General features: G+C 39.6%; 1 protein-coding gene and 1 long non-coding RNA gene across 4 annotated transcripts in view; one reads left to right on the forward strand and one right to left on the reverse strand.

The window, feature by feature from the left end:
- Nucleotides 1–228: 228 nt before the first annotated feature.
- On the reverse strand, nucleotides 229–975 carry LOC114473630 (uncharacterized). The gene is made up of 2 exons (XR_003675276.1): nucleotides 828–975; nucleotides 229–629 (listed from the first exon to the last, which is right to left on the reverse strand). It is a non-coding gene; the product is annotated as an uncharacterized LOC114473630 (long non-coding RNA).
- A 1,886-nt stretch (nucleotides 976–2,861) lies between these two features.
- auh (AU RNA binding protein/enoyl-CoA hydratase) overlaps nucleotides 2,862–24,606 on the forward strand; it is a 30,108-nt gene continuing 8,363 nt past the window's right edge. Inside the window, exons 1-4 of one of the 3 annotated variants that reach the window (XM_028462613.1) lie at nucleotides 2,862–2,921; nucleotides 8,923–8,990; nucleotides 9,463–9,550; nucleotides 23,918–24,004. In XM_028462613.1, coding sequence (XP_028318414.1) covers nucleotides 8,988–8,990; nucleotides 9,463–9,550; nucleotides 23,918–24,004 — 178 coding nt within the window. In that variant the 5' untranslated portion in view covers nucleotides 2,862–2,921; nucleotides 8,923–8,987. Of the gene's footprint in view, nucleotides 2,922–3,614; nucleotides 3,945–8,922; nucleotides 8,991–9,462; nucleotides 9,551–23,917; nucleotides 24,005–24,606 lie in introns of those variants that run through there. The other 2 variants (XM_028462611.1, XM_028462612.1) reach the window with 2 other exon arrangements.

A 24,606-nucleotide genomic window follows, 5' to 3' on the forward strand; every position in this document is an offset into this window, starting at 1 on the left:
CACAAAGATGTCACGATGTCAACAGGATACCATGTCAGCTGTGAGAGAACCTAGTTGACAGCCAAAACTATTAACAAGGCAAGACATCCTTACGTAATAAATATACTGTCTGATAAAAAAAAAAAAAAAAAAAAAAGTGAGTCATAATGAAATAAAGACACCAACAGAATTAAAACATTTCTGCACTATATACACACACAGCTATATATGAAAAAAATAATCCAAAAATGTAACAATGGTGTTTTATTGAAAAATAATCACAAGCCATTTATATCCCTTTCAGTCAGGACATGTAACAGTACCTGCTTTAAAAAAAAGCAAAATAAAACTTATTGAACATTTTTAAACAGTGTCCAACATTTTAAAAAAAGAATAAAAATAAATTCAAACTTAATTCTGAATACTTCAGAAAACGTATTTTACTTCAATTAAAAACAAAAACAAAAAAACAAAACCTACCAATGAATTAAAAAAAAATCTAGATTCAAAATCGATAAAAAGATTAAGTTCCTTTGCTGCATTACTTCCTTCCTCCTCGCGGTCACAAGCCAGATTGAACCATCTGATGATGTGCTGGAAAATTTCAGCACCCGTTGCTTCAGCAGAGGGAGGACATTTTCCAACAGCCCCTGTGCAAAACACAAAATACAGAGAATGGGTTGTAATGGCTATTAAATGCGTTTTGTTTAAGTGGATTTACCCCTGAAAAACAGAATAATTCACAACTAGCTAATGTTTGTACTGCACATCATTATTAGCTAACTAATTCTCCCGCTAAATATCATCTTTTTTACACAGCAAGTAACATTTTCCATGAAATCACTTACCACTTAATAACCAAGAGCATCTAGGATTAGGACGACGATGACGATGCTGCTGCTGCTGGTGGTCACCATCTAGTTTAGATACTTATGTTCTTTCCTTGTTTTGTTCTCCGATGGTACATGTTGTTCTCTGTCTTTATCAGGACTGATAGCATCTACCAACCACGGTTCGGGGGGCAGACACCCTCTCTACCTTTAAGGTTAGGCTCAAAACATTCCTCTTTGATAAAGCTTTTAGTTAGGAACCAGCTCATAGCTCATAATTAAGATGCAATAGGCATAGACTGCCGGGGGGGGGGGGGGTCTGGCATGCTCGGTTGGAGAGAGGTTGGAGAGGGCGTTAAGAGAGAGGTCATTTAGGTTAGAGAGGGACCGGAGAGGGTCCCATTCCTCTTTCAAACACTCCCTCTATGTCTGCTTCTTCCCTTGTGTGTTTGCTCCTGTACTCCTTCTGGCTTTTGTCTTGCAGGTCCGTGGGATCCTCAGTGTGGAGTTACAGAGACTCAGCGGCTCTGTCTCCACCCTTTTCTCTGCACACACCCAACACAGCATAACGTGGATGGCTGTTCATCATAGGAATGGGATCCACACAAGGTTCCTGCTGCTTAACAGAAGGTTTTCCTTGCCGCCATGATGAATTCATGTTGGGTGTGGGATACATATGTATGTGTATATACGTATATATGCATATGTGTGTATCCATAAAATGAAGAGTCCGTCCTTAAGACTGCTCTACTGTAAAGTGCCTTGAGATACCATTGGTTATGATTTGGCGCTATACAAATAAAGATTGATTGATTGATTGATTGATTGATAGCAATGTGACTGCTGAAGTAAAATAAGTTGGATGTGAAAAGTTTCACTCCAGCCTTGTTTAGACACAGTCCATCTGCTCTAAAAAGATGACGACATTCCCAAAAAATAAGAAAATTTTCTACAAAATTTAGTGAAAGGGCAGCACAAGCCAAAGATAAAAATGTATTCAGAGAGTAAATCCTTGAGAATTTCAGATCTCCTTTGCGGACTGGAGGTATCGGGCCACTGATGAACACTTTAGGCTGCAAACAGCTCAAAGTTTTTAGCAGATGGGTGAAATCCTGCTTTAACACCTCAGACTTTTCTTTGGCTAAATCATTTAATCCAAAATGAATCACAACATTTTTCAAATGTGGGTAATCTGCAACAATATGCAAGATTTTGTCAGCCAGGTCTGATACTGCATCATTAGGTAAGCAGATCACTTTCACGTTGCTGCTAAACATCTTCTGAGCATCTTTAACAGAAACGTCTCCCACTATCAGTGTGTCAGGTTGTTGTTTTGGCCTACCATGTCGCTTTTGTTTTCCTGAAGCAATTTCAATCTTCGCAGTTCCAGAAGGTTGTGTGTTGACCTCATTAGAGCCAGATCCTAGGTCATTCAGCAATGGGGCGAATCGATTACCCAGTTCTACATTAAACTGGGTTTGTGATTTGGTGATACTCCTGTCTTTAACAGATGTCCACTTTTGTGTCTGGGCAGACAAGGCAGTTGATGTTGAGGCTACAGTCTGCGAAGGCAGTGCAGGCCAGTCCGTCTCTTTATTGATATCAGGGCGCTTTGCTCGGGCCGTTAGCCTTTGAAGTGGATATGACTTTTTCTTAGGCTTAGCTCCCAGAGTATTCCAGGGAGGACTCGCACCTGTTGGCTTATCAACGGTAACAGGATCCTCCTTAGGTCTGATAGCTTTGTTAGCACGAGCTGATAGCGAGTTAGCTTTATCCACTCCGCTGTTTTGAAACAGCGGCACAGTCGTATCATTATCATATCCACAGTGTCCATTAACCTCAATGTTTACTTGTATTCCTCGCACTGTAGTCTCCAGTTCAGTAATCTTTTGGAGAAGACTGCTGTATTCTGTTGTGGAAAGAGCCATTCTTCTGCTAGTTAGCTTGATACTTGTAGCTAGCTAGCTTGCTACTTAGCTTTCCAGTTGAGCCAGCAAATAAAAAAGCAGTAGATGATTACCTCAGAGTCAGAGTCAACCATTATCCTTTTATTTTTTTACTAACTAACTCTTCATTCGACTCTGTCTTAATATTTTCACCGTGGCTGCTGAGGTGAGTGAGTGGAGGAGGGGGGTTTGGTTAGCTTGTGTGTGTTGAGTTTCATTCAGAGGGACATCCACAGTGTCTTCTTGTTCTTCTGCTGCGGCTGCCCGAACGTTATACCACAAACCGTAAACCTTTTTAGCATATTCTGCCTCCTTTTTCGTTCTTTCTATTTTTTGTTTTACCTCTCTCCGTTTCTGACAACCCAATTTTAATCAATTTATCGACATTTTGGCAAGTTACGGTTTGAATGTCTAGCGTTGACTCAAGTCTTATGAAGGTAGATATGTTGCAAAATGTGAGAGCTTGTAGAATGTGATTTGAGCTTGTGTATAAAAAAATCCACACACGTGAAATAAATTTAATGTCACAAATGATGGGAAAAAAATTAGAGACTGATATTTACACATAAAGTTACAGCTGCAAACATAATCCAACATTTATTCACATGTTTCTAATTACTTGCGTAAATGATCGTTTACAACCACAACTCTCCGGTTACAACTTCTCGAATCTACCGCTACGGATGAACAAACTACTTTTCTCGTGTGAATCTGCGCTGCTTGAGTTTTGCAACACATTTTGCGAGACGATTATTTCACGTGTGTGGATTTTTTATACACAAGCTCAAATCACATTGTACAAGCTCTCACATCACATTTTACAACTTCACATCGCATTCTACAAGCTCTCACATTTTGCAACATATCTACGTTCATAGACCCGCCCCTGGTCATGTGAGGCGCTCATGTCATGTGACTCAGGTCAGAGTGGAGAGTTTTCACTGCAACATCATGGCGCTTGTGTTGGGACGGCAAGCTCTGCGACAAGCTATGCCTGTCTGCCTGCTGGCAGCAGAGTGGGACACCGCGGGCAGACTTACAGCCTCAATAAACAGCACTGGGCACCCTGCTTTTTCCGGTGGACGTCTGTTAAATCCTCTATGGAGTGGCCTTGCACCACGAAAACGATTCTACAGCTCGGACTCAAAGGACGACCTGCGTGTCCGATATCTTGAAGGGGAGGATTCCGGTAAGCACAGCTTGTAGTCACTGCCATGTCGAACATTTTTTTAAGGGTCTTTACGGAGAGGGAGTCGGGTAACGGGGATAGAACTGTGGAGCACAGTGAAACAGTTTGGCAACTATTTTACAAGCGCTCAAACTACAGACCACAGCCAGACTCCTGAATTTTCTTTTTAATTCTTTTTTTTTGTTTGTGCTTTTCAAATCCTAATGTAGTAATAATTTCCCCTTGTCTTTATTGTACATCTTTTGAGTATTTCAATAACAAGAAAACCCGTTGGCCACTTGCAACATTATATTGCCTCCCCTTTTGTTTATACTGTATGTAATTTGAAAAAAATATATTTTATAAAATTGGCATCAACGGACAAAGTTTGCATTAGAGATGCACACAACAGAATACAAATTCTTGCCCAAAACTAAAAACCGAAAATAAAAAAACCAAGGTCGAGACACCTAAATAACTTATTATGCAAACTATTATTCCCATTGCATTTATGGGAATAAATTAGGGATGCACCGAAATGAAAATTTGTGGCTGAAGCCGAATAAAATATAAACTCTTGGCCGATTATCGAATGCAGTTAAGTTTTTCACAATTTTTTTGAAATAGTGCATAAATAGCCTAGAATACATTTATTAAAGAAAGTAAATGTTTATTGAATAATCTGACATTTTTTAAATATTCCAGTAGCCTTTTCTTTTCAAAAAAAGCACAACAAAGTTTTTCATTTATATTAGTCCTTAAAATAAAACAAACCATGCATTCCAAAGAAATGGCACCTTTAATGCACAAAGTGCATTAAAGGTGCCATCCGCAACTTTCAGATCCCACTCTCCCCCTCCTTCCCCGCTGTTCTCTTGCCCTGCCTCCAAACTTTCCAAAGTCCCTCCCCCTGAGGAGCTAACAAGCTAATGTTAGTTAGCAACATCACAGTAATATAACATGCACTGTTAAAAGCATATTACTGCAGCTCTTCTCTCTCTCAATGTGTACACAGTACACTAACCTAGCAGCAGCAGCAACACAGTCACTTACAGCAGCCACATGGAGTCTGCTGCGCACACACAAACAACACATGCACTACAGAGTTCTAGTGTAACAATTACAAATCAAACATAATGTAAATCAAACAGCAGTAATTACCTTTCAAGCAGAAATTTCACCAATTCGATCTTCTACTCCTCCGGACCATACACTGTAAAAAAAAAAAAAAAGACGGCGCTACAGCGGGGGCGGGGCCTGTGAGTAACAGCTGTCAGACTGCCCATCAAACACAATCCTGGCTCTGATTGGTGCTTTTTGCTCGGTCGTGGTGCATTCTGGCAATCTGCCAAAGGCAGCAGGGGAGACTCAATGAGCCTGTTTTTTTCACACAAACTACTAGTTTGTGTGAAAACTGTCCTTACATAGTGATAGCTTTAGCAAATATGACAAAAAGTCACTTTTATAAGAGTGCACCTTTAAAGGGGAGGTATGATGAAAAAATCACTTTATAATGGTTTTGCTACAGTGATTTACAGTGCGGCAAAAAAGTATTTAGTCAGCCACCAATTGTGCAAGTTCTCCCACTTAAAAAGATGAGAGGCCTGTACTTTTCATCACAGGTATACCTCAACTATGAGAGATAAAATGAGAAAACAAAATCCAGAAAATCACATTGTAGGATTTTTAATGAATTAATTGGTAAATCTCTCGGTAAAATAAGTATTTGGTCACCTACAAACAAGCAAGATTTCTGGCTCTCACAGACCTGTAACTTCTTCTTTAAGAGGCTCCTCTGTCCTCCACTCGTTACCTGTATTAATGGCACCTGTTTGAACTCGTTATCAGTATAAAAGACACCTGTCCACAACCTCAAACAGTCACACTCCAAACTCCTCTATGGCCAAGACCAAAGAGCTGTCAAAGGACACCACAAACAAAAATGTAGACCTGCACCAGGCTGGGAAGACTGAATCTGCAATAGGTAAGCAGCTTGGTGTGAAGAAATCAACTGTGGGAGCAATTATTTGAAAATGGCAGACATGCAAGACAACTGATCTCCCCCGATCTGGGGCTCCACTCAAGATCTCACCCCGTGGGGTCAAAATGATCACAAGAACGGTGAGCAAAAATCCCAGAACCACACGGGGGGATCTAGTGAATGACCTGCAGAGAGCTGAGACCAAAGTAACAAAGGCTACCATTAGAGATGCACCAAAATGAAAATTTGTGGTCGAATAAAATATAAGCGCTTGGCCTAATACCGAATTTCGAATGCGGTTGTTTTTCTTTATTTTTTTAATAGTGCATGAATAGCCTAGAATACATTTTTAGACATGTTTTTTAAAGAATGTAAATGCTTATTGAATATTCTGACTTTTTTTTTTTTTTTTTAAATATTCCAGTAGCATTTGCTTTTCAAAAAAAGCACAACGAAGTTTTTCATTTATATTAGGCCTTCAAATAAAACAAAACATGCATTCCAAAAACCACCTAAAGTGCATTAAAGGGGAGGTATGATGAAAAAAAATCACTTTATAATGGTTTTGCTACAGTGATTTTCATTCCTTTAGCCTCATTCAACGGGACAGAGTTGAAAAAGTTCTGTTTCCTCCCTCCCTTGTTATTCCACATTATGTAAAAAGTCAGCTTTAAATGGGCGAGTTGGATTTTGCCCATGTTGGCAGGTGACGTCACCTAACACGCCTCCTAGAATGTGAACTTCTCCCTCTCCAACTATCTAACAGCTAAAACAAACACTGCGGTTTAATACAGAATATATATTGTACTTTATTGCCATATATGTAAATGCAAACTGCACTACTTTTTCTGCTGCCAATTGTTTTGGGTGTCACTGCTTGGAACCACAGCCATTGTTCACACACGACAGCTGTTAGCACTCCGTGCTAATGCTTCACCAGCCTATGCAGCGAGACCCGCTTGTGAACTGAGGAGGAAACAATGGGGATGTTTACAGATTTGTGGCTCACAACGCTAACAACGGACTCAGTTGTGGAATTGGACGGCTTCCGACTTTTACGCGGTCAGCGGAAAGGAGAGATTCTGGCTGTGTTTGTGTGCGGTGAGGAGCTGCTGCTGCTGCCCTGGTTCTGCAGCAACGCGCACATACTTTTCTGACTCAAAATCACTGCACATTGTTTGATTGCGCCACAAGCTACTATTCGGCCTTACTTTTAACTCACTCCACCAAAGGCCTAATGTGGCTTTTTTTTTTTGCAATATTTGGCTGAATATATTCGGTTACCGAATATTCGGTGCATCCCTAGAATAAATTTGTTCTAACTTCACTAAAATTTTGATATTGTAGTTGTATAAATGAATATTAATGCTTCAAAGAATAAATCAATTCAAAATATGACAATATTTATTTAGCACTGACATTCGAATAATGCACAATATAAAAAAAAAAGTTTAACTTGATCCCACTCATACATTCAATAATAATGTACAGGCCTGACTGAGCTGCTGAAAGAGAGGTATAATAAATGTGTTCTATCATTAAAACACTTAAGTGCATTGAAATACCAGAGCGTCTCTGTGTGCTTTGATTATTTATTTTATTTATTCTTTTTATTTACTGTAAGTAAAATGAATACATATCAATGAAAAATAAAACAAGTTAAAGTGCCACTGTGCATTGCAAATAGCCCTGTTACCTATAAAAAAATGTGTATATACAGTATATATTTAAAGTGCTATAGTGCATTTCACATAGCCTAATGTGCATTATAAACATACTAGTTTAAATCAATTGTCTGGGTTGATCTGAGCCACTCCTTTAAATGCATTTTAAAAGTATTAAAGCTGGGGGCTTCTCTCACTGTGGTTGGTAAACTGTTCACTGGACACTGCCTATGTAGGACAAGACGTTTTGACCAAAGGTATTTTTTTTTTATTTTTTTAATTTAATTTTAATTACTTTATTATTCCCTGAAGGGAAATTATGTTACACTCTGTTATCTTAAGGGACATGCTTCTCTCACACACAGCCCCGAATCACACACATGCACAAACAGGACCTGTGAACATGCATCAATGGAGAGATGTCAGAGTGGGGCTGCTTCCACAATGAAGGGAGCGCACCAGAGCAGTGTTGGGGTTTGATGCCTTGCTCAAGGGCACCTCGACAGTGCTCGAGAAGTGCCCTGGCACCTCTCCAGCTACCAGAAGAACTTCTGTATTTTGGTCCGCATTGGGACTTTAACCGGCCACCCTCAGGTTTCCAACCTATGTCTCTACGGACTGAGCTACTGCCGCCCCACAGGGACCTGACAGTCACCTGACAGTCACCCCTGCTTATGGCCCTAGTGGCCCCCGAGACAATTGTTCTGTATTTAATGTAGTTATTAAGAGTTAAGAGGCGGTGGAGCCAACCCATGTAAGCTCTTATATATAAGACTTACATTTTTTAATTTTATGAAACTTTCAAAGCTCAGTCGATTATACTTTGAAAGAATATTGCAATGGTGGTATGTAGATGTTTTTTTTTTTTTTTTTTTTCTAGAATTTTCAAAGCTTTTTTTTTTTTTTTTTTTTAATAAACCCTTTCAATTGGTTTTAGCAGCTTGATCAGTCATTGACCTTATTTGGCTAAAGTTAGACACATAGTATTTAATTATTCTTATCATTTTGGCATGACTCTTGAAGATATTTAGGAGTCTAACAACACTCCTAAATATTTAAATTCCTTCATTAATTGCTATTCTTGATCTCCTCAATACACGTTGGAGCGGGCAATATTGGAGGCCTTTTTAGAAAAAAAATACAGACAGTTTTCTGTGTATTTAACTTTAGACAGGATCCGATGAGCCAATTCTGAATGCGAGTTAGGACTGATGTTTGAGTTTGAGCTGCTTCCTTGGATGTTTTTGCACTTGTGTACGTCACTGCATCGTCAGATCATTAATGAAAAGTGAAAATATTGATATTTAAGTACAAAAAAGACATGTCCTAAATGTTTGCTGTTTCTCTATTTCAGGTATTGTTGTTGTTGGAATAAATCGACCAAAGGCCAAAAATGCTATCAGCAAAAACCTTGTCAAAATGGTATGTAAAATCCTATTGAAGGTGAATATGATCCATATGTAAATTTAGATGATTGCCATATATCATTTATTTTTTGTCCGACATGTTTTTACTTTTAAGGCATCCAGTCCATTTGCATGCTTAATATGGATTTATAATTTGGAATGCTTTTTAGTGTTTCCTCGAGGTTTTGGAATTTTGGCACTCACTTATAGTCTTCTTGTTGGGTTTGTCCAACTGTGGTCTTGGATGCCTGCAAATCTGGCATGTTTTAGATGTCTCCCTGCCATACACACCTGAGAATCTCATCACCTGGACACCCATAGAGTTGCAGGAGTCTTTATCAGATTTACAAGTGTTGGGAACAGGATGTTGTCAAACTTGCTGTATTTGTGGCTCTCCATGACCGGGCTTGGACATTCCTGCCTTTTATTGTAATCTGTTAAATAGGAAATGAAATTTAACACCAGACAAATGTGCAACTGTATTTCAGATGTTTGAGGCTGTTGAGGATATTAAGACGAATAACAAAGTGCGCAGTGTCATTGTTTGCAGTTTGGTGCCAGGTGTCTTCTGTGCTGGTAAGATTTCTCACCACTACACATGGTTATTCCCATTAACAATCCAGAAAATTTCAACAATTAATGTATTTAGTATTGATATAAAGATACTAAATACGCTAACCCCCGCCCAGCGCCCAATGAGAGCCGGAGATTGGCACCGGCAGACCCCCGCAACCCTGAACAGGAATAAGTGGGTCTGAGAATGAATGAATGAATGAATTGATATAAAGGTATTACCAGAGCTACATGTGTGCTAAAAGTGTAACTACAAATGTAAGGAACTGAAATTGCTTGTAGACGACTACAAACTTAGGCTTAAACTGGCTTAAAGCAGCAGTGTCCAATATGTTTATCACAGTCGGCCACAGAGGCTTTGAGTGTCGTTTGTGGCTTCGTTCCCAATAGAGACCAGATGGCACTGTGTACTTAAGTGCCATCTACAATAGGGGGTGGAACCTCTGGGTACCATACAATATGTGTATCGCTCAGGATAACGATATTCTCACGATTTGACAATACTGCAATTATCGATATATTGGTCAGAAATCAATCTACGATAATCTATGACATAACAAGGAAAAAAAAGTTTAAGTGGAAAAAATACAATTTTTATTTTACATTTCTGAAAGACAATAAATTGAAAAAGTGTCCTATGAACAGTGACACTATTTTAGTGCAACATTTCTGTAAATAAATGTCAACATACCAATGTAAACTAATAAGTATCTCTGATAGTGCTTTCTGTAAACAAAAATAGGGTCTTTCTTACCACTGACACCATTATAGTGCAATATTCCAGTAAACAATATATTGGTTCCTTCAACAAACAGTGACGAAATTTCTGTGAAGACATACCTGCACATTTTAGTGAAAAAGCAGAAAAGGTTTTGGATTTTAAAAAAAATCAATACTTAGCGGAATCATATCGATAATCGATCGTGCGGGAAAAATATCGCGATATATCGCAGCATCGAGATATTGTCACACCCCTAGTCTACAAACATGCAGCTTTCAGAGTCAATCTGGTGTAATTGGAGGCTTTTTAAACAGAAGAATGGATAGGTACACTTACCTAATTTAAAGGGGACATTTCATGCTAAATCCACTTTTTTAGCCCTTAAATGCATTTTGTTGTATATTTAGAGTGCTTAGAAGTACAGACAAAATCAAATTAGTCTCTTCAGGTGCTCCGTAGATATCTTTATATTCTGTTTTGCTCATATTTTTCAATCTGTTAAGATTTTTCTATTCTCTATTACGTTTTTTGAACTATTACACCACAGTATTTGCAGCGGAACTGCCAAATTAGTACATTAACTCCAGGTCCAACACTTCGAGCAATCCGCCATTTTTATTTCTCGCTTTTATTTTGTAGTCCAAGCTCAAGGATGCCGAAGTTACGAGAGGATAAGTCAAAATGTTCGGTTGTTGGATGTAGTAACCCATACGCTTCATTACACCGTCTCCCAGCATCAGAACCTTTTCGAAGTGCCTGGTTGAGTTTTATTTTTCACGGAAATGTACCCACATCTGTGGGTAAGATCATTTTTGTGTGCGCGAAGCACTTCAAGGATGACTGCTTCTGCAACCTCCGCCAGTATAAAGAAGGATTTGCCGAAAGACTTTGATTGAGGGTTCAATTCCTTCTATCTTTGGAGATGACGAACAGAGCACTTCGGTAAGCTGTAAATAACGCTAAAAAGAGTGATGATAAGATGTCCCTGTCATTGTTTTGTTAGCATTAGCGGTTGCACCGTCTTCAGACTTCATATGTTAGCGCTGTGTGCTCGTTTTAGATCCTTGATGATATGGCCTACGTGATTTAATTTAAGTCTAAAGTTTTCATTAGTCATTTCATTTTGCCGTTTTTGTCTTTGAAAAGACTGTATTAAAATGCATTTCGTGACGTTAGCTTGGTGCTAGCGTTAGCTCGGTGCTTGTGTTAGCTCACTTGTTAGGGTTCTGCAGGTTCATCATCTTAATTTTCATCTCGCTCCGCTGGGTCCGACTCTGGCTCGAACATGTAAGGCTGGATGGACAAGTCTTCCGTTGTTGACATTTTGTAAATAACCTCTGAATAAAAAGTTTATGCGCCGCTACATAGCCGTATCTCTTCTATCAAACTACAAAAATGGCCGAGCAGGGTGGAGTTGAACCGAGTGTCACCTGAACAGGGGGCGGGGAATGGAGTGTCTCATTTGCATTTAAAGAGACCACACCAAAACGAGTTGCTCTCAGAAGCACATCAGAAAAGGGGCCTGTGGAGCTATAATAATGAGGAATTCAGACCCAAGCATTGCAGTTCCGCTTTATATAGACCACAACTGTATGATTTATATGTAAAAAGGAAGGATTTAAAACCATGATATGTCCCCTTTAAAGCTGCTGGAGATTAAAATTTATTAGCAGAAAAAGACATAGATGGCCTCATACAGTAGATCAATAAATCAGAGATATTCTGCCCAAAAAATAATGTAATATGTTGCAAATTGCCGCTGAAACGTTTTTCATCTCCACCATGAACACTCTCATAGACATTTTTGAAAATGTTTTATGCATTGCATTGTGGGATGTGAGTCCTGTAAATGGCATAGAAGTGTTTTTCCTTCATCCTTACTATGATTTATTGTTTCTTTACCAGACAAGGAGGACAGTGATTCACTTGACAGGATTTTGTTCAAGTTTGTTCCTGGTATTTCCTGTGATATCACCTCTATCCTCAAGATATTAAATTTTGGCCATATTCGGATTTTTCTGTGTCCCAAAATATCTGCCATTATTTTTCAGCATTTTGGGTGAAAACACCAATGTAGTTTGGGGATGGGTAAGTCACTTTGATATCTTGTTTGCCCCCCAAAAAAATGTCACAGTAAGAATGAAGTATAAACACTTCTGTGTGTCTGGTTATGAGACTTCACATTAGAGCCCGCCCGGTACAGGATTTTTCAGGCTGATCCCGATATTGGGGGGCTTAAATAGTTGATAAATCGGCTGATGCTGATAAATCGGCCAATAACCAATAAATTGGCTGAGAACTGAGTGATATACAGTACACAGGATATATAATGTACATGAACACATTGTGTAGTAGTTTTTTATTAATGTTGGACATGGGACTTGATAGTTATGTGACACTTCATAACTATTCAGACCAGGGATGTTTTGATGTATTCATAGATATAGTGGTGATCAAAGTTCTGGACACCCTGGGTCAAAATTTGTATAAATGTGAATAATGAAGCCAAGGGAAGCTGAACAATCTCCAAAAGGCTTCAAATTACTTAGACATTCCCATAACATGTAAAAATGGTTTTAATTCTATCATTTACATTTTCAAAATGACAGAAAACAGAGCCCTGGTAACACGCCACGCCCATTTAGCATACTGCCCTGATGACTTACGCAGCCCAGCTACACCAAGAACTTATGTATTTTTCCCTCTGGAAATTCTACCAACGTCTTGTTCAGATGATCAGATCATAGAGGTTAGTACTAGTAACTCGAAAAAGCTAAACGGAAAAGTTTAATGGCGTCTCGGCTTTCCTTCACGACTCAACTGCTTTTGCTATTCACAAAGAGAGCTACGCAAGATCCACGGCTGTCGATCATCATTATATATTATGTCAAATCCCGCATTTCAACCTCAAATAACTTATTCAAAACAAACTTCACAGAAAAATGAGCACTTGAACACAATGTAGGGTGATAATACCTAATAATCACAGCAGAGTATTTTAACTTTACAGGGTAGGAGGTCATACCAGTGGATCTAACCCCTGCCTTCCTTAACCCCTCCCTTCTTTCTCACATTTCAAACTGAACAAATGGCCTGCTCAGAATTTACAAACCTCTCTGCTTTCATCTTGTTTTGAAGGTTATAATCTAACTGTGTTCTGAATTATTTACATATTTCTCTTTTCAAAGAAGTTTCCAGTCCAACTTATCTGAACACACCTACTGACAAACCACAACCCATGACTCATCCAAAGCAATCTAATTGGCTCCCGAAAACACGTCAACCAATAGAAATGCTTAAAACACGATAAAACCAAAGCGCAAAATTTAAATCATTGGATTTTGGTGCTGGCCGTTGAGATACCCACTGCGGTGTGTTAATTCTTATTTGTCACCTTTTATTTTCTTTGTAACCACAATGTTTTATTTCATTAGACTTTAAATAAGCTTGCGCGTCCAGACAAGAAAAACCTCCTGTTCCAACGGCTAAACTGAACCAAGAACCAGGCCTGAAGAAGCTGAACATTGAACCACAAGAACAAAGCCTGCACGCGCTGAACAAAGAACAGGCCAGTCAGACCTAACACCAGTCAGAACCAGTGGAAACCTGCTGACTGAAGAGCTGTGAAACACACTGAACAAGGAACAGAACCGTCCGGCCTTACACAGGCCAGAACCAGGTCCAGAAACTGACTCTTTTGAACACACTCCAGCAGTCCAGAACCACGCTTTGCTGCTTCAGACTCCTCTCGCAAGTCCGCTCTGCCGCAGAGACAAAACACGGCCTCTTCAGAACCAAGGTACTCTCTGGCTCTCAAATTCTAATTGGGCCTAATGTAACTACAGCCACATGGTTCCATCTCCACACTGATCTTATCATAGCTCTTATCTCACCACGCACACACACACATGAAATCATGCTCCTTTTTTTCTTTCTTTGCTAAGCTGTATCTTTAGTTTAGGGGGCGTAGCGCTCTTTTAGTTTTATTTGTTGGTAGGTTTTTAACTTGATTAATAAATGTTTATACTTTGAGAAGTTGTCTGTGGTTTATGAAAATATTACATTCATAAGGTTTGTTATGAACAGTAGATAGTCTTGACAAGAGTTCACAACCCTGGATGACAAGGTATTAACTAATTAAGTAACTTAAGACACTTTAAGCTCAATCTTAAGTGGCACCTCTGAATAAAAATGAATTTAATATTAATACTAATTAATATATTTCTTATCACTCCTTGTCTAAGTCCCCCTACAACAGTTTGACCAACATCCCATCTGTTATCATTTAGGAGGCTGAGTTTATGACCTTACACTGCAGCCAGTCAGCAGGGAGAGCTCTAAAACTGTAAGCTTCACTTCCTTGTGAGTGTGAGTCCATTCTTTTTACAGTCTATGGTTTTGACTACTTTTCTCACAATCCTGTTTTGTCTATTTTCTTGGTCTTCCAGATTGCTTTGACCGCCACTGTTCCTGTTGACTGCCATTTCCTTATTACATTTCAAACAGAGGAAATTGGCACCTGAAAACGCTTTGCTATCTTCTTATAGCCTTCTCCTGCTTTGTGAGCATCAATTATTTTCAGTTTCAAGGTTGTAGGCCACTGCTTATAGGAACCCATAGTGCTGGTTGTTGTTGGGTCAAGGTCAGATGAGTGTGGGTATTTAAAAACCTTGGAAAACTGCATCACCTGGTCTTTCCTAATGATGATTGAGAACAAGCCATGACCCTGTCAGGTTATGTAGTGGCACTGTTGTTGTTGGCTTACGCGTGCTGTTGAGTGGATGCTGTTGTAACCAAAAAATATATAAAAAATGAAATACCAAAAGCGATGATGTCCGGTCGGATATGCCAATCCATTTATTGTAGATGATGTAATGTCCAAAAAACAGAATTATGTAATTATTGCAGGGTATGAAATGGCAGTAAAACTCCACTCAATGCTTCCATTCTGCACGGTGTCGTTAGCATGTTGAGCACGGTAAAAACTGTTCTCCAGCGCCCCACCTGACACTCATTACAGCCTCCTTTTATGGCTGCTTAGGGCAGAGCCACTCCTCTAGCGCCCTCCGCTGCTGAAATGGCTCCACCATACTGGCCCATAATTGTTCATGGCCCTGACATAACAATTATAAGTAGTGGAGCCAAACACAAACCTTTTTTACAATCCAAACAGGCAGTAATCAAATGCAATTTCCGACCATTTTTTTTGTTTGACATAAAAAGCATTAATATTTACAATTCAACAATTTTGTATTTACATATTTACAAACAGATTATTTTGCTACTTTTTAATTTATCTTTCTTTGAGTTGTTTTCTTTTGAAGCATCCTCCTTTTGCACCATTTTCCTTTGCGTCGTTTTTCTTGGAATCCTTTTTCCTTTAGAAACCTTTTTATTTTAATCCTTTCCTTTGGAAACTTCTTCCTTGGAACCTTTTTCATTGTAAACCTCTTCTTTTGAACCCCTTTTCCCTTGAAACCCTTTTCTTTTTAATAGTTTTTCCTGGAATCTTTTTTCCTTTGTATACTTCTTTTGAACCTTTTTTCTTTGGAATCCTTTTCCTTTGAACTCTTGGTCCTCCTGAAACGGTTCTCCCTTGTCCTCCTTACTGCAGTATTTGAAATTATGGTTATATTGTTTATTCAGCAGGTGTTCCAGAGTGCACACTGAAGTGTGATTGACACTCGGACAACTCACATCTGTTGTGTACTTAATATTTTTGCCTGAGCCACAAACGACCAACCCCAAAAGTCTTTATGGCAAACGGCCCATCTACTTCACTGTTCACAATCCCCCACCAGGGTTTGTGCAACTTTGCAGCATCCGTGCCCATCAGTAGATCCACTTCAGCATCAATCTTTGGAAGTTTAACTTGATATAAATATGGCCACTGTTGTATGTCTTCTTGTGTCATGACATGGGTTTTGTTTTCAGGCAATTGTTTTTGTGTATACACAACAGGCAGTTTATGAAACGGCCCCAGTATGGCTCACATTTGATTGGATTATTGCATTTACTTGTGATGTTTCAGCTGTACAAGGTTGAATAATCTTTGTATTGACAGATCGGTCAACTTTTGTTACAAAATGTAGAGCAGTGGGATGGCTTAGTTTACATTTTTCACATGTCTTTGGTTTATTACATTAATTTGAGGAATGTCCTAGTGTTAAACACTTAAAGCAAGCACCTTTGTCTTTGAAAAACTGATTTTGTCTTGATGTTTTTCAGAAAACTGTTGGCAATAATTTAAAGAATGAGCTTGTTTACAAAATAAACATTTGAACGTATTTGCCCTTTTGGGTCTTTCACTGTTGATTGGAGAGTTACTTGTCTGTTGCACATTGACTGCAAAGTTATGTCTCGGTTTGAATAGTTCTGGTTGACAGACAGGTTTAACATAATAATGCGTAATCTTGTATAGTGTTGCATTTTTTTTTTTTAATGATTGGCCAGTCGAGAACTTTGTGCATGTATGCATTTGTGAGCTTTATTTCATTTCCAAAATCTTCATGTAATAATGATTTTGCTTTATTAAATCCTTCTTCAGGAGACATGTATAAACAGGTTTAAATTAACTCTTTTGGACGCCCTCTTGTGTACCTTTCCAAATAGTACAGGCAGTCCCCCTTGGGAGCATGTTTATTTTCTACACAGTATTTAAAAGCTTGGATGATTTTATATTTAAATGGGTCACCATCAAAAATTGGAATGTCTCTGGGTGGTAGTTGTGTAGCTTTTTGCTGTTGTATTAACGGATTAGAAATGTAATTTTGTTTTTGTAGAAGTTGTATTAATAGGCATTTCTTTGTTCGGCTTGAGTTGTTGATTGTATGATGGCATTATTATTTCCATTTTGACTTGTTTCTTACGTATTACTGGGAGTGGCAGGTTGCATATTGGGTGGGAGGAAAGATTGAAGGTAGAAAATGGAAGGGTGGGGAAGAGTTGATTATTGTAATGTGAGAGTGATATGTGAAGTTGTAGGCGTGAGGCTTGGTATAGTGGTGATGGCTGTGGACAGAGGGAAGGAGTGAGTGGTAATACCTAAAACAGGTATTTGGGATCAACATGTCTAAAGTTAAGCTCACTGCGAGTTTTATCCCACAGTTCAAGGCATGCCAGTGCAAACCCAAGCGCTGCCCCGAACCCGAAGATGCAGCCAGGCTAGCAGAAAGAGCGGGGGCCAGGGAGCCCAGGCAACCCCCCACGGCCGAGCAGCCCTCCAAACACCCCTAAGACACCAAGCCGAGAGGCAGCCACTGCCCCCCACATACACACCAGAGAAAGCACCAAGGACCCAGCGCACCCCGCCACCGACCCCAACCCCAAAGGCCCCCCACCAACATCCACCCCACCATCTCCACATCCAATCCCCCGAGGAGAGGGCCCAGAGAGCCCCCCGCCCAAGACTGCAGCAGAGGTGCCAAGGCCCACGCCCAGCAGACGGCCAGAGCCACACCGAATGGGCAACCGGCGGGCACCCGCCAGCGGGCCCAGAGCCAGCAGGGACCGGACCCAGGCTAGAAGGACCCAGAATAGAAGCAGCACCAGGAACAGCCCGCCCAGGGGCAACAACCACACCCCCGGCCGCCCTGGGCAACGAGGGGATGCTGTATGCCGCACCGCCAGCCCCCAGGCGCACCGATCAAGCCCCCCAGTGCGCCCCAGGTCACCTTTTTTTTTTTTTTTTTTTTTTTGACTCCGTCAGTGTGATGCGCCTTAGTTATTGCTTAAGTTCATCTGTTGCTAAATATCATCCGCATAAAGATTAATTTTGTGTTCTGCAGTGATGTTGCTAGGTACGCGCCCTGACGCATAAAAAAAATCTAAAAGGCTGCAGTAAATCCACTATCCATGCATCCCAGGGACGTACCTCATTTTTCCCATGAAAAACGACACATTCTGAACAACAACTTATGTTTAATATGACAGTAACTAGCAAAAGAAACCAAGCTGTCAGCGGACCCCTTTACACATTAACTGAGCGCAAACATGATCCCATTGAGTACATGCTAGTTTAGCCAACTAGCCAGTTAACGCAGATTTCATTTCGAAATGTTTCCTGGGACCACTTATTAAGTGCACCGCCCTCCCCCCTGAAGGCTCGGTCCGTTTTTTTGTGTAGCGCAGCGGTGCTCCGTGAGAACGTGATCAGCTTCAATCATCTTCCCCTGCTCAGTGTTTGAACTGTTGTGCCTGGTTAACTAAGAATAACTCAGTTCGTGTTGTTTGTTCTTTTTATTCCAGCCTTTTGTCCGTGTCTATAGGTAGACATTCACAGTCAGCAAGCTACCTCAAGTTAAACGTTTCAGTGGTAACTTCTGGTTTACAAAATAAAAGTCCGTTGGAGCAACGTTATTAGAATGTTACATTCGAACATCTCATCAGAACTACGGAAGATATAATAATTTAAATTAGATTAATTTAAACTAAGTTGATCAAAACTTAATCATTAAACCTGATCAGATTCAGTAAATCATTAATCCCTGAGGAAATTGGGTGACATTAATGCTATTCTCATACATCTTTATATGACATATAAATAATTAAAAAGGAGTGGTCAGAATAATACATGACACTACAATTTATATCTACCTTTTAATTGTATCTTACTTTATTTTTGACATACATTTTTGTTTAATTGAGTTTTTTTATGTATTAGTATTTATTTTGTTTCCTCACAGGAGTTAAAAACTAAAATTTTCTTTAAAAAATGATAAATATTTCTTCAAAAAAGTAATTTAAAAAAATAAAGTGGGAAAACATGGAATTTGGGGAAAAATAAAATGGTATTTGGGAAAAAATAAAACTGATTTTATAGGGCCCTAAGTCAAAGATACAAAAACTTCTTACTAGTATGCAGTGATGTTGCTAGGTACTATACATTGTGAACATCAAATTATGTTTAAAACCACAGTAACTAGCAAAAGAAACCCTGCCGTCAGCGGACCCCTTTACGCCTTAAATCAGCGCATACATGATCCCCTTGAGTGCATGCTAGTTTAGCCGCTACAACAACAATCAGCTAGTTAACTAGCTGCTTACAATACACCACAAACATATCTGCATCATTTTATTTCTCCAAACAGACTTTGCACTGTTAGTTAAGTTGCATTTTTGTGCTATAAGTTTCATAGTGATTGACTCAGTTCATTTGATTTAGTTGATCTTCAGACAAGAAGATTTTGATTACAATTTATTTTTTGACTCTCATGGTGATGAGAATGTTGTTTGTGTTAAAATAACAGACACCATGTTGTTTTCATTTGAATTGTATTTGTTTTATTTCAGATACATTTTGAACATACATGAATATATCTGCTAATTATAGCCATATCATACCACCATTAAGAGAGTTTAACACTACAATTTAAAAAAAAATAGAAGAATATAAGAAATAGAAAGAAATCAATTTTTTTATTGGGGACCCATTGAATTTCCCAGAGACCCACTCAAATCATCACCTGTGAGTCCCGGGGACTCACTACATTGAAAACCTATCAACATCACTGGTTCTGCGATGGAGGAGTGGATTCCTTTAATGACAGAGTTCTGACGTACAGCTGCTGCGAGAGGTTCACCGAATATTGCAAAAAGCAAAGGTGAGAGTGGGCAGCCTCGTCTGGTTCCCCTCTGCAGTGTGAAGCTTTGGGATGTTTTTTTTTTTTTGTGGTTACTGAGGTCTTAGGTTTAGTGTACAGGGTGGAGACCCATTGGATTATTGTTTTCTTTTTAGAGTTCTGTGCCATGTTGATAAAGTTAAAGTCTTCTCACATTGTCTGTGGAGTGTCTAATGAATCCTGTCTGGTCTTGGTATATACAGTAATTGACTGTACTACCTTCTCTAACCTGGAAGGGATTACTTTGGAAATAATTTTCATGTCTGTGTTAATAAGTGAAATGGGACGGTAGCTTGAGGGTAACGTGGGGTTTTTGTCTGGTTTAAGTAATAATTGAATGTTTGCTGTATTCATGTGACCTCTGTCACTACACCAAAAAAGCAGGGCCAGCATTGACCAGAAATGTTTTAGGAATTCGGCAGGAAACCCATCTGGACTGGGTACTTTGCCTGTCGACATGCTAGCCAAAGCATTTTGTAAGGTTAATGATGAGTCTAAGGTGGTTTTCTGGTCTATGGTGAGCTGTGGTAGGTTTAAGTTATTGAGGAAGGTTTCAATATCTTCAGGGTCAGGGTTTAAGTTAGATGAGTATAGGTTTTGATAATAATCATGAAAAATCTTAATGTCCTGAGGTAAGTTTAAAGTTTGAACTGAATTGTCAGAAATTGCTATTTTCTTTGTTGTGTTTGAGCTGATTTGCTAAGTATTTGCCTGATTTATTATTGTAATCAGTTTTTGTATTGCAATTGTTGCAAAATAAAATCATTTTTTTTTTCCATAAGATGATATTTAAATTAAGTTTTGTATTTTGAATAAAAGTTAAGACGGGTTAGCTGCGTATTCTTCCGTAAGTTTCTTAATTTTTTCCTTTAATTGTTTTTTCTGCTATCTGTTCCTATTTTTTCTTATAAGAACAGTATGATATAATCTTCCCTCTGACAGCCTTGCCAGTTTCCCAGAGTAAGGATGGTGACACTTGTTTGTTAACAGAAAGTTCTTCCATTCTTTTCTTATAATTTTTCCAAATTCACTGTAATAAAGTAATGAAGTGTTAAAGTGCCATAGAGAGGATAACTTCTGATTAGAGTCACACTGCAGGGTGAGGGATATTGGGGCATGATCGCTAATTATAAAATGTATTTTGAGGGAAATCTTATGTGTGATGGAATTGTTTGAGAGAAAGAAGACAATTCAGAATCAGAAATGTTTTAATGGCCAAGTACAGTTTTAAGGGGGGGGGGGGCGGCAGAGGGAAAGAAGCTGTTTTTGTTGCTGGACATTCTGGTCCTGATGGACTGAAACCACCTTCCAGAGGGCAGAGATTGAAATAGTTTATGACCAGGGTGGGAGGGGTCCGCCACAATCTTTCCTGCACGCCTCAGAATCCTGGAAGCGTACAGGTCCTGGAGGGAGGGCAGATTGCAGCCGATGACCTTCTCTGCTGAGTGGATGATACGCTGCAGCAGATGGAGATGGAGGAGCAGAATGATTTATGCACAGGGGAGAAGGTGTATTCTTTTTTTAGTTGGGTTGTTCAGTCTCCATACATCTCCTATAGGTGATGTTTTTCACGGTTTCAAGTATTATAATATTGAAGTAAATAGTTTGTTTAAATTTGAGGTATTATAATGTTAATGTAAATGGTGTTCATTCAGAATTGTTGATTAAAAACACATTTTGAAGTGTACTTTTGCTTTCTTTTAATTTCTATCAATATATCTTAACAGCTATGTGTACACCACATCAAGGTTATATATTTTGTTCATACAAGAATATATAGTTTCCTCATGTTGATTCTCTGTGAGACCTTTAATGCCTTAAATTAATTTCCGAGGTGAGGTTTCTTGGATTATTTCTTTCTGGTTAAAAATGAAGCTGACAGACGTTTCTCTCCCCATTCTTACATATTTATTATACACATGTTAATACAGTATGAGTTAAAAAAAATTTTTTTATCAATGAAACAAGCCTTATCTTCCAGAATAGGTCTCCAGAGGACAAAAAATAACAATAGTAAATAAATAATTTATTATAATAATTAACTTTTATTTTAATTGTAATATATTTATGATAAAGCAGGCCTTATCTCCCAGAATAGGTATCTCCAGAAAACAATAATTTGAAAATTGCTGCTTTTAAATTCCCTTGGGATTAATAAAGTATCTATTTTTATTGTGTATTTGAGAGATGTGTCTGAATCATGGCATCTTCGGTTGCTTATGAAACTTACCGGCGACAGATAGACAGTCGTTCGGCTGCAGAGATGGAGTTCTGGTAGTTGGTATCCTGCTGGGACATCCAACCCAGAAGGTCGTTGAAGCGGGCGCTGGTCATCCATGGGTACCGCTGGAAGCAGTCATCATCCAGGCACAGCTCCTGAAGCAGGCAGTGAAGCTCACCGAAGTTGGATGTGTCGCTGGTTAACCTGGTGAAGCCAGGAAAGCCAACGTTTTTTCCCCTTCCGAGGGCAAGGAGCAGCGAATTGACGGGGGTCCTCCATAGTTGATGGTGGAAACAAACAGCCTGGTTGTCGCCTTTTTGGGAGTCTGGTGGGCGGACCTTCGCTTCAGACGTGAATATGAAGCAAAGAGGGAAACATTTTTTGATCCTGCGAATCTTGCGGAAGGTTGCGTGCGGCAGACACGAACGGTACCGCAGAAAACGCATTTGGTGTGAATGCAGCATTATGCTTGAACATGGTGTTTGTTATGGACAATCTGTGACGAGCACAGAAGTCCAATAATGAAATACAGCTCGGGTTCTGATTGGGGGGGCATTCCTCCCAATCACGCCCCTACAGGTCTCACTGTCGTTAGCAACGTGAGCATTGAAGCCCCCAGCAGAACGAATGAATCCCCAGAGGGAAGCACTTCTCCAGTGCTCCCTCTAAGAAATCCAAGAAGAGTGGATACTATGATGGTACAGGATGGGCAAAAATAAGCCTTGGGACTTTGGCCTGTTCCTTTTTCGGTTGGTTTTTGATCATTTCTGTTGTAAAAACATGTTTTTAATTTTGGTTTTGTTTTTTAAACCAAAAAAAAGCATTCATTCATATTCTGAGCTGTTGTTTGGCCCATAGGCACAAACAACAGTCAGGATCAGTCTCCCCTCCAGTAGGCGGAGGGATACCACCCTCTTGTCTTCCAGAGTAAGCTCCCAACGTACAGGCCCCGAGCTAGGGAGCAATAAGTTTTGCCACCCCTGCCCAGCGCCTCTCACCTGTGGCAAGTTCAGCGTGGAAGAGAGTCTACCCCGTCTCGACAAGACTGGTTCCAGAGCCCTGGCTATGTGTCGAGGTGAGGCCGACTATCTCTATATCTCTACTGCGCACACCTGCTCGGGCTTCTTCCACGTCCCTAGAGCCCGCTTCTCGAGCAAAGGATTGGATCGTGAAGGCCCCCACCTTGGTTTGCTGCCCGATCGACACTGCACCCGACCCCATGCAGGTGGTGAACCCCTGGCGGGCAGCCCATGTCTCTGCTTCGGGCTTGATCCGACCAAGCTCCATGGGAAAAAGCCCGTTCACTAGGCGCTTGCCTAGGTGCCCCATCCCTGGGCGGGGCTCCAGGCAAGGATCCCGGAGGCTCTCTTGGCAGGGTACACTGGACACTGATGTTTTTCTTTATGGGGTTTAGAAACCACTATCTGTCTGACCATTCCCCCAGACCAATTTGCCATGAGAATTCCTACAACATAGCTCCTGGGGTCTTTAGGGTACTCAAATTCCTTCACAATGATAAGGTGGTGATTTAAGTCTCACATATTTTACATACTGTGCCTTTAATGGCTAGACTGGGCACACAAAGTGGTATAAATATACTGATTCATAAAAATTAATTAAGGGTCACAAAAACAAATTGGCAGACAACTTTATACCTGTCAAAATATGTGCAAGCATTTTCTAAATTTGTTAGTATGCCAATGTGGAATGAAAGCTGCGATGTACACTGCTCTTCTCCCCCTCTTGTGTTGTGTGTTTCAGGAGTTACGAATCTCGCACTTGATGCAGCCTGTGTCTTCTGTGTGCAGGTGCAGACCTGAAAGAAAGAGCCAAGATGCATCCCAGTGAAGTGGGACCGTTTGTATCCAAAGCTCGAGCCCTCATCACAGAGCTGGGTACAAAAGATGAAATGTGGTTTGGAAAGGCATAATGTGCCCAAAACAACTAGCAATTTAGTTTCCATTTTGTGGTGTTCCACAATTTATCGCATAAATTCACGATCAACCAACACTTAAATATTTTGTGTATTTAGTTATGAAAGCTTTATTATCTAATTTATGCTTGGTGTCCGGTAAAGTTATTACAAATAATTCCTGTAAGAATAAACGAAATAAAGTTATTACAAGTTAATATTATAGAGGTAAATTAAAGAATGTCATGCTGAAGGTTAAAGGGGACATATCATGCTAAATCCACTTTTTTAGCCCTTAAATGCATTTTGTTGTATATTTAGAGTGCTTAGAAGTACAGAAAAAATCAAATTAGTCTCTTCAGGTGCTCCGTAGATATCTTTATATTTTGTTTTGCTCATATTTTTCAATCTGTTTCGATTTTTCTATTCTCTATTACGTTTTTTTGAACTATTACATCACAGTATTTGCAGCGGAACTGCCAAATTAGTACATCAACTCCAGGTCCAACACTTCGAGCAATCCGCAATTTTTATTTCTCGCTTTTATTTTGTAGTCCAAGCTCAAGGATGCCGAAGTTACGAGAG

This window comes from Gouania willdenowi, chromosome 12, assembly GCF_900634775.1.
Source record: "Gouania willdenowi chromosome 12, fGouWil2.1, whole genome shotgun sequence".
Taxonomy (NCBI): Eukaryota; Metazoa; Chordata; class Actinopteri; order Blenniiformes; family Gobiesocidae; genus Gouania; species Gouania willdenowi.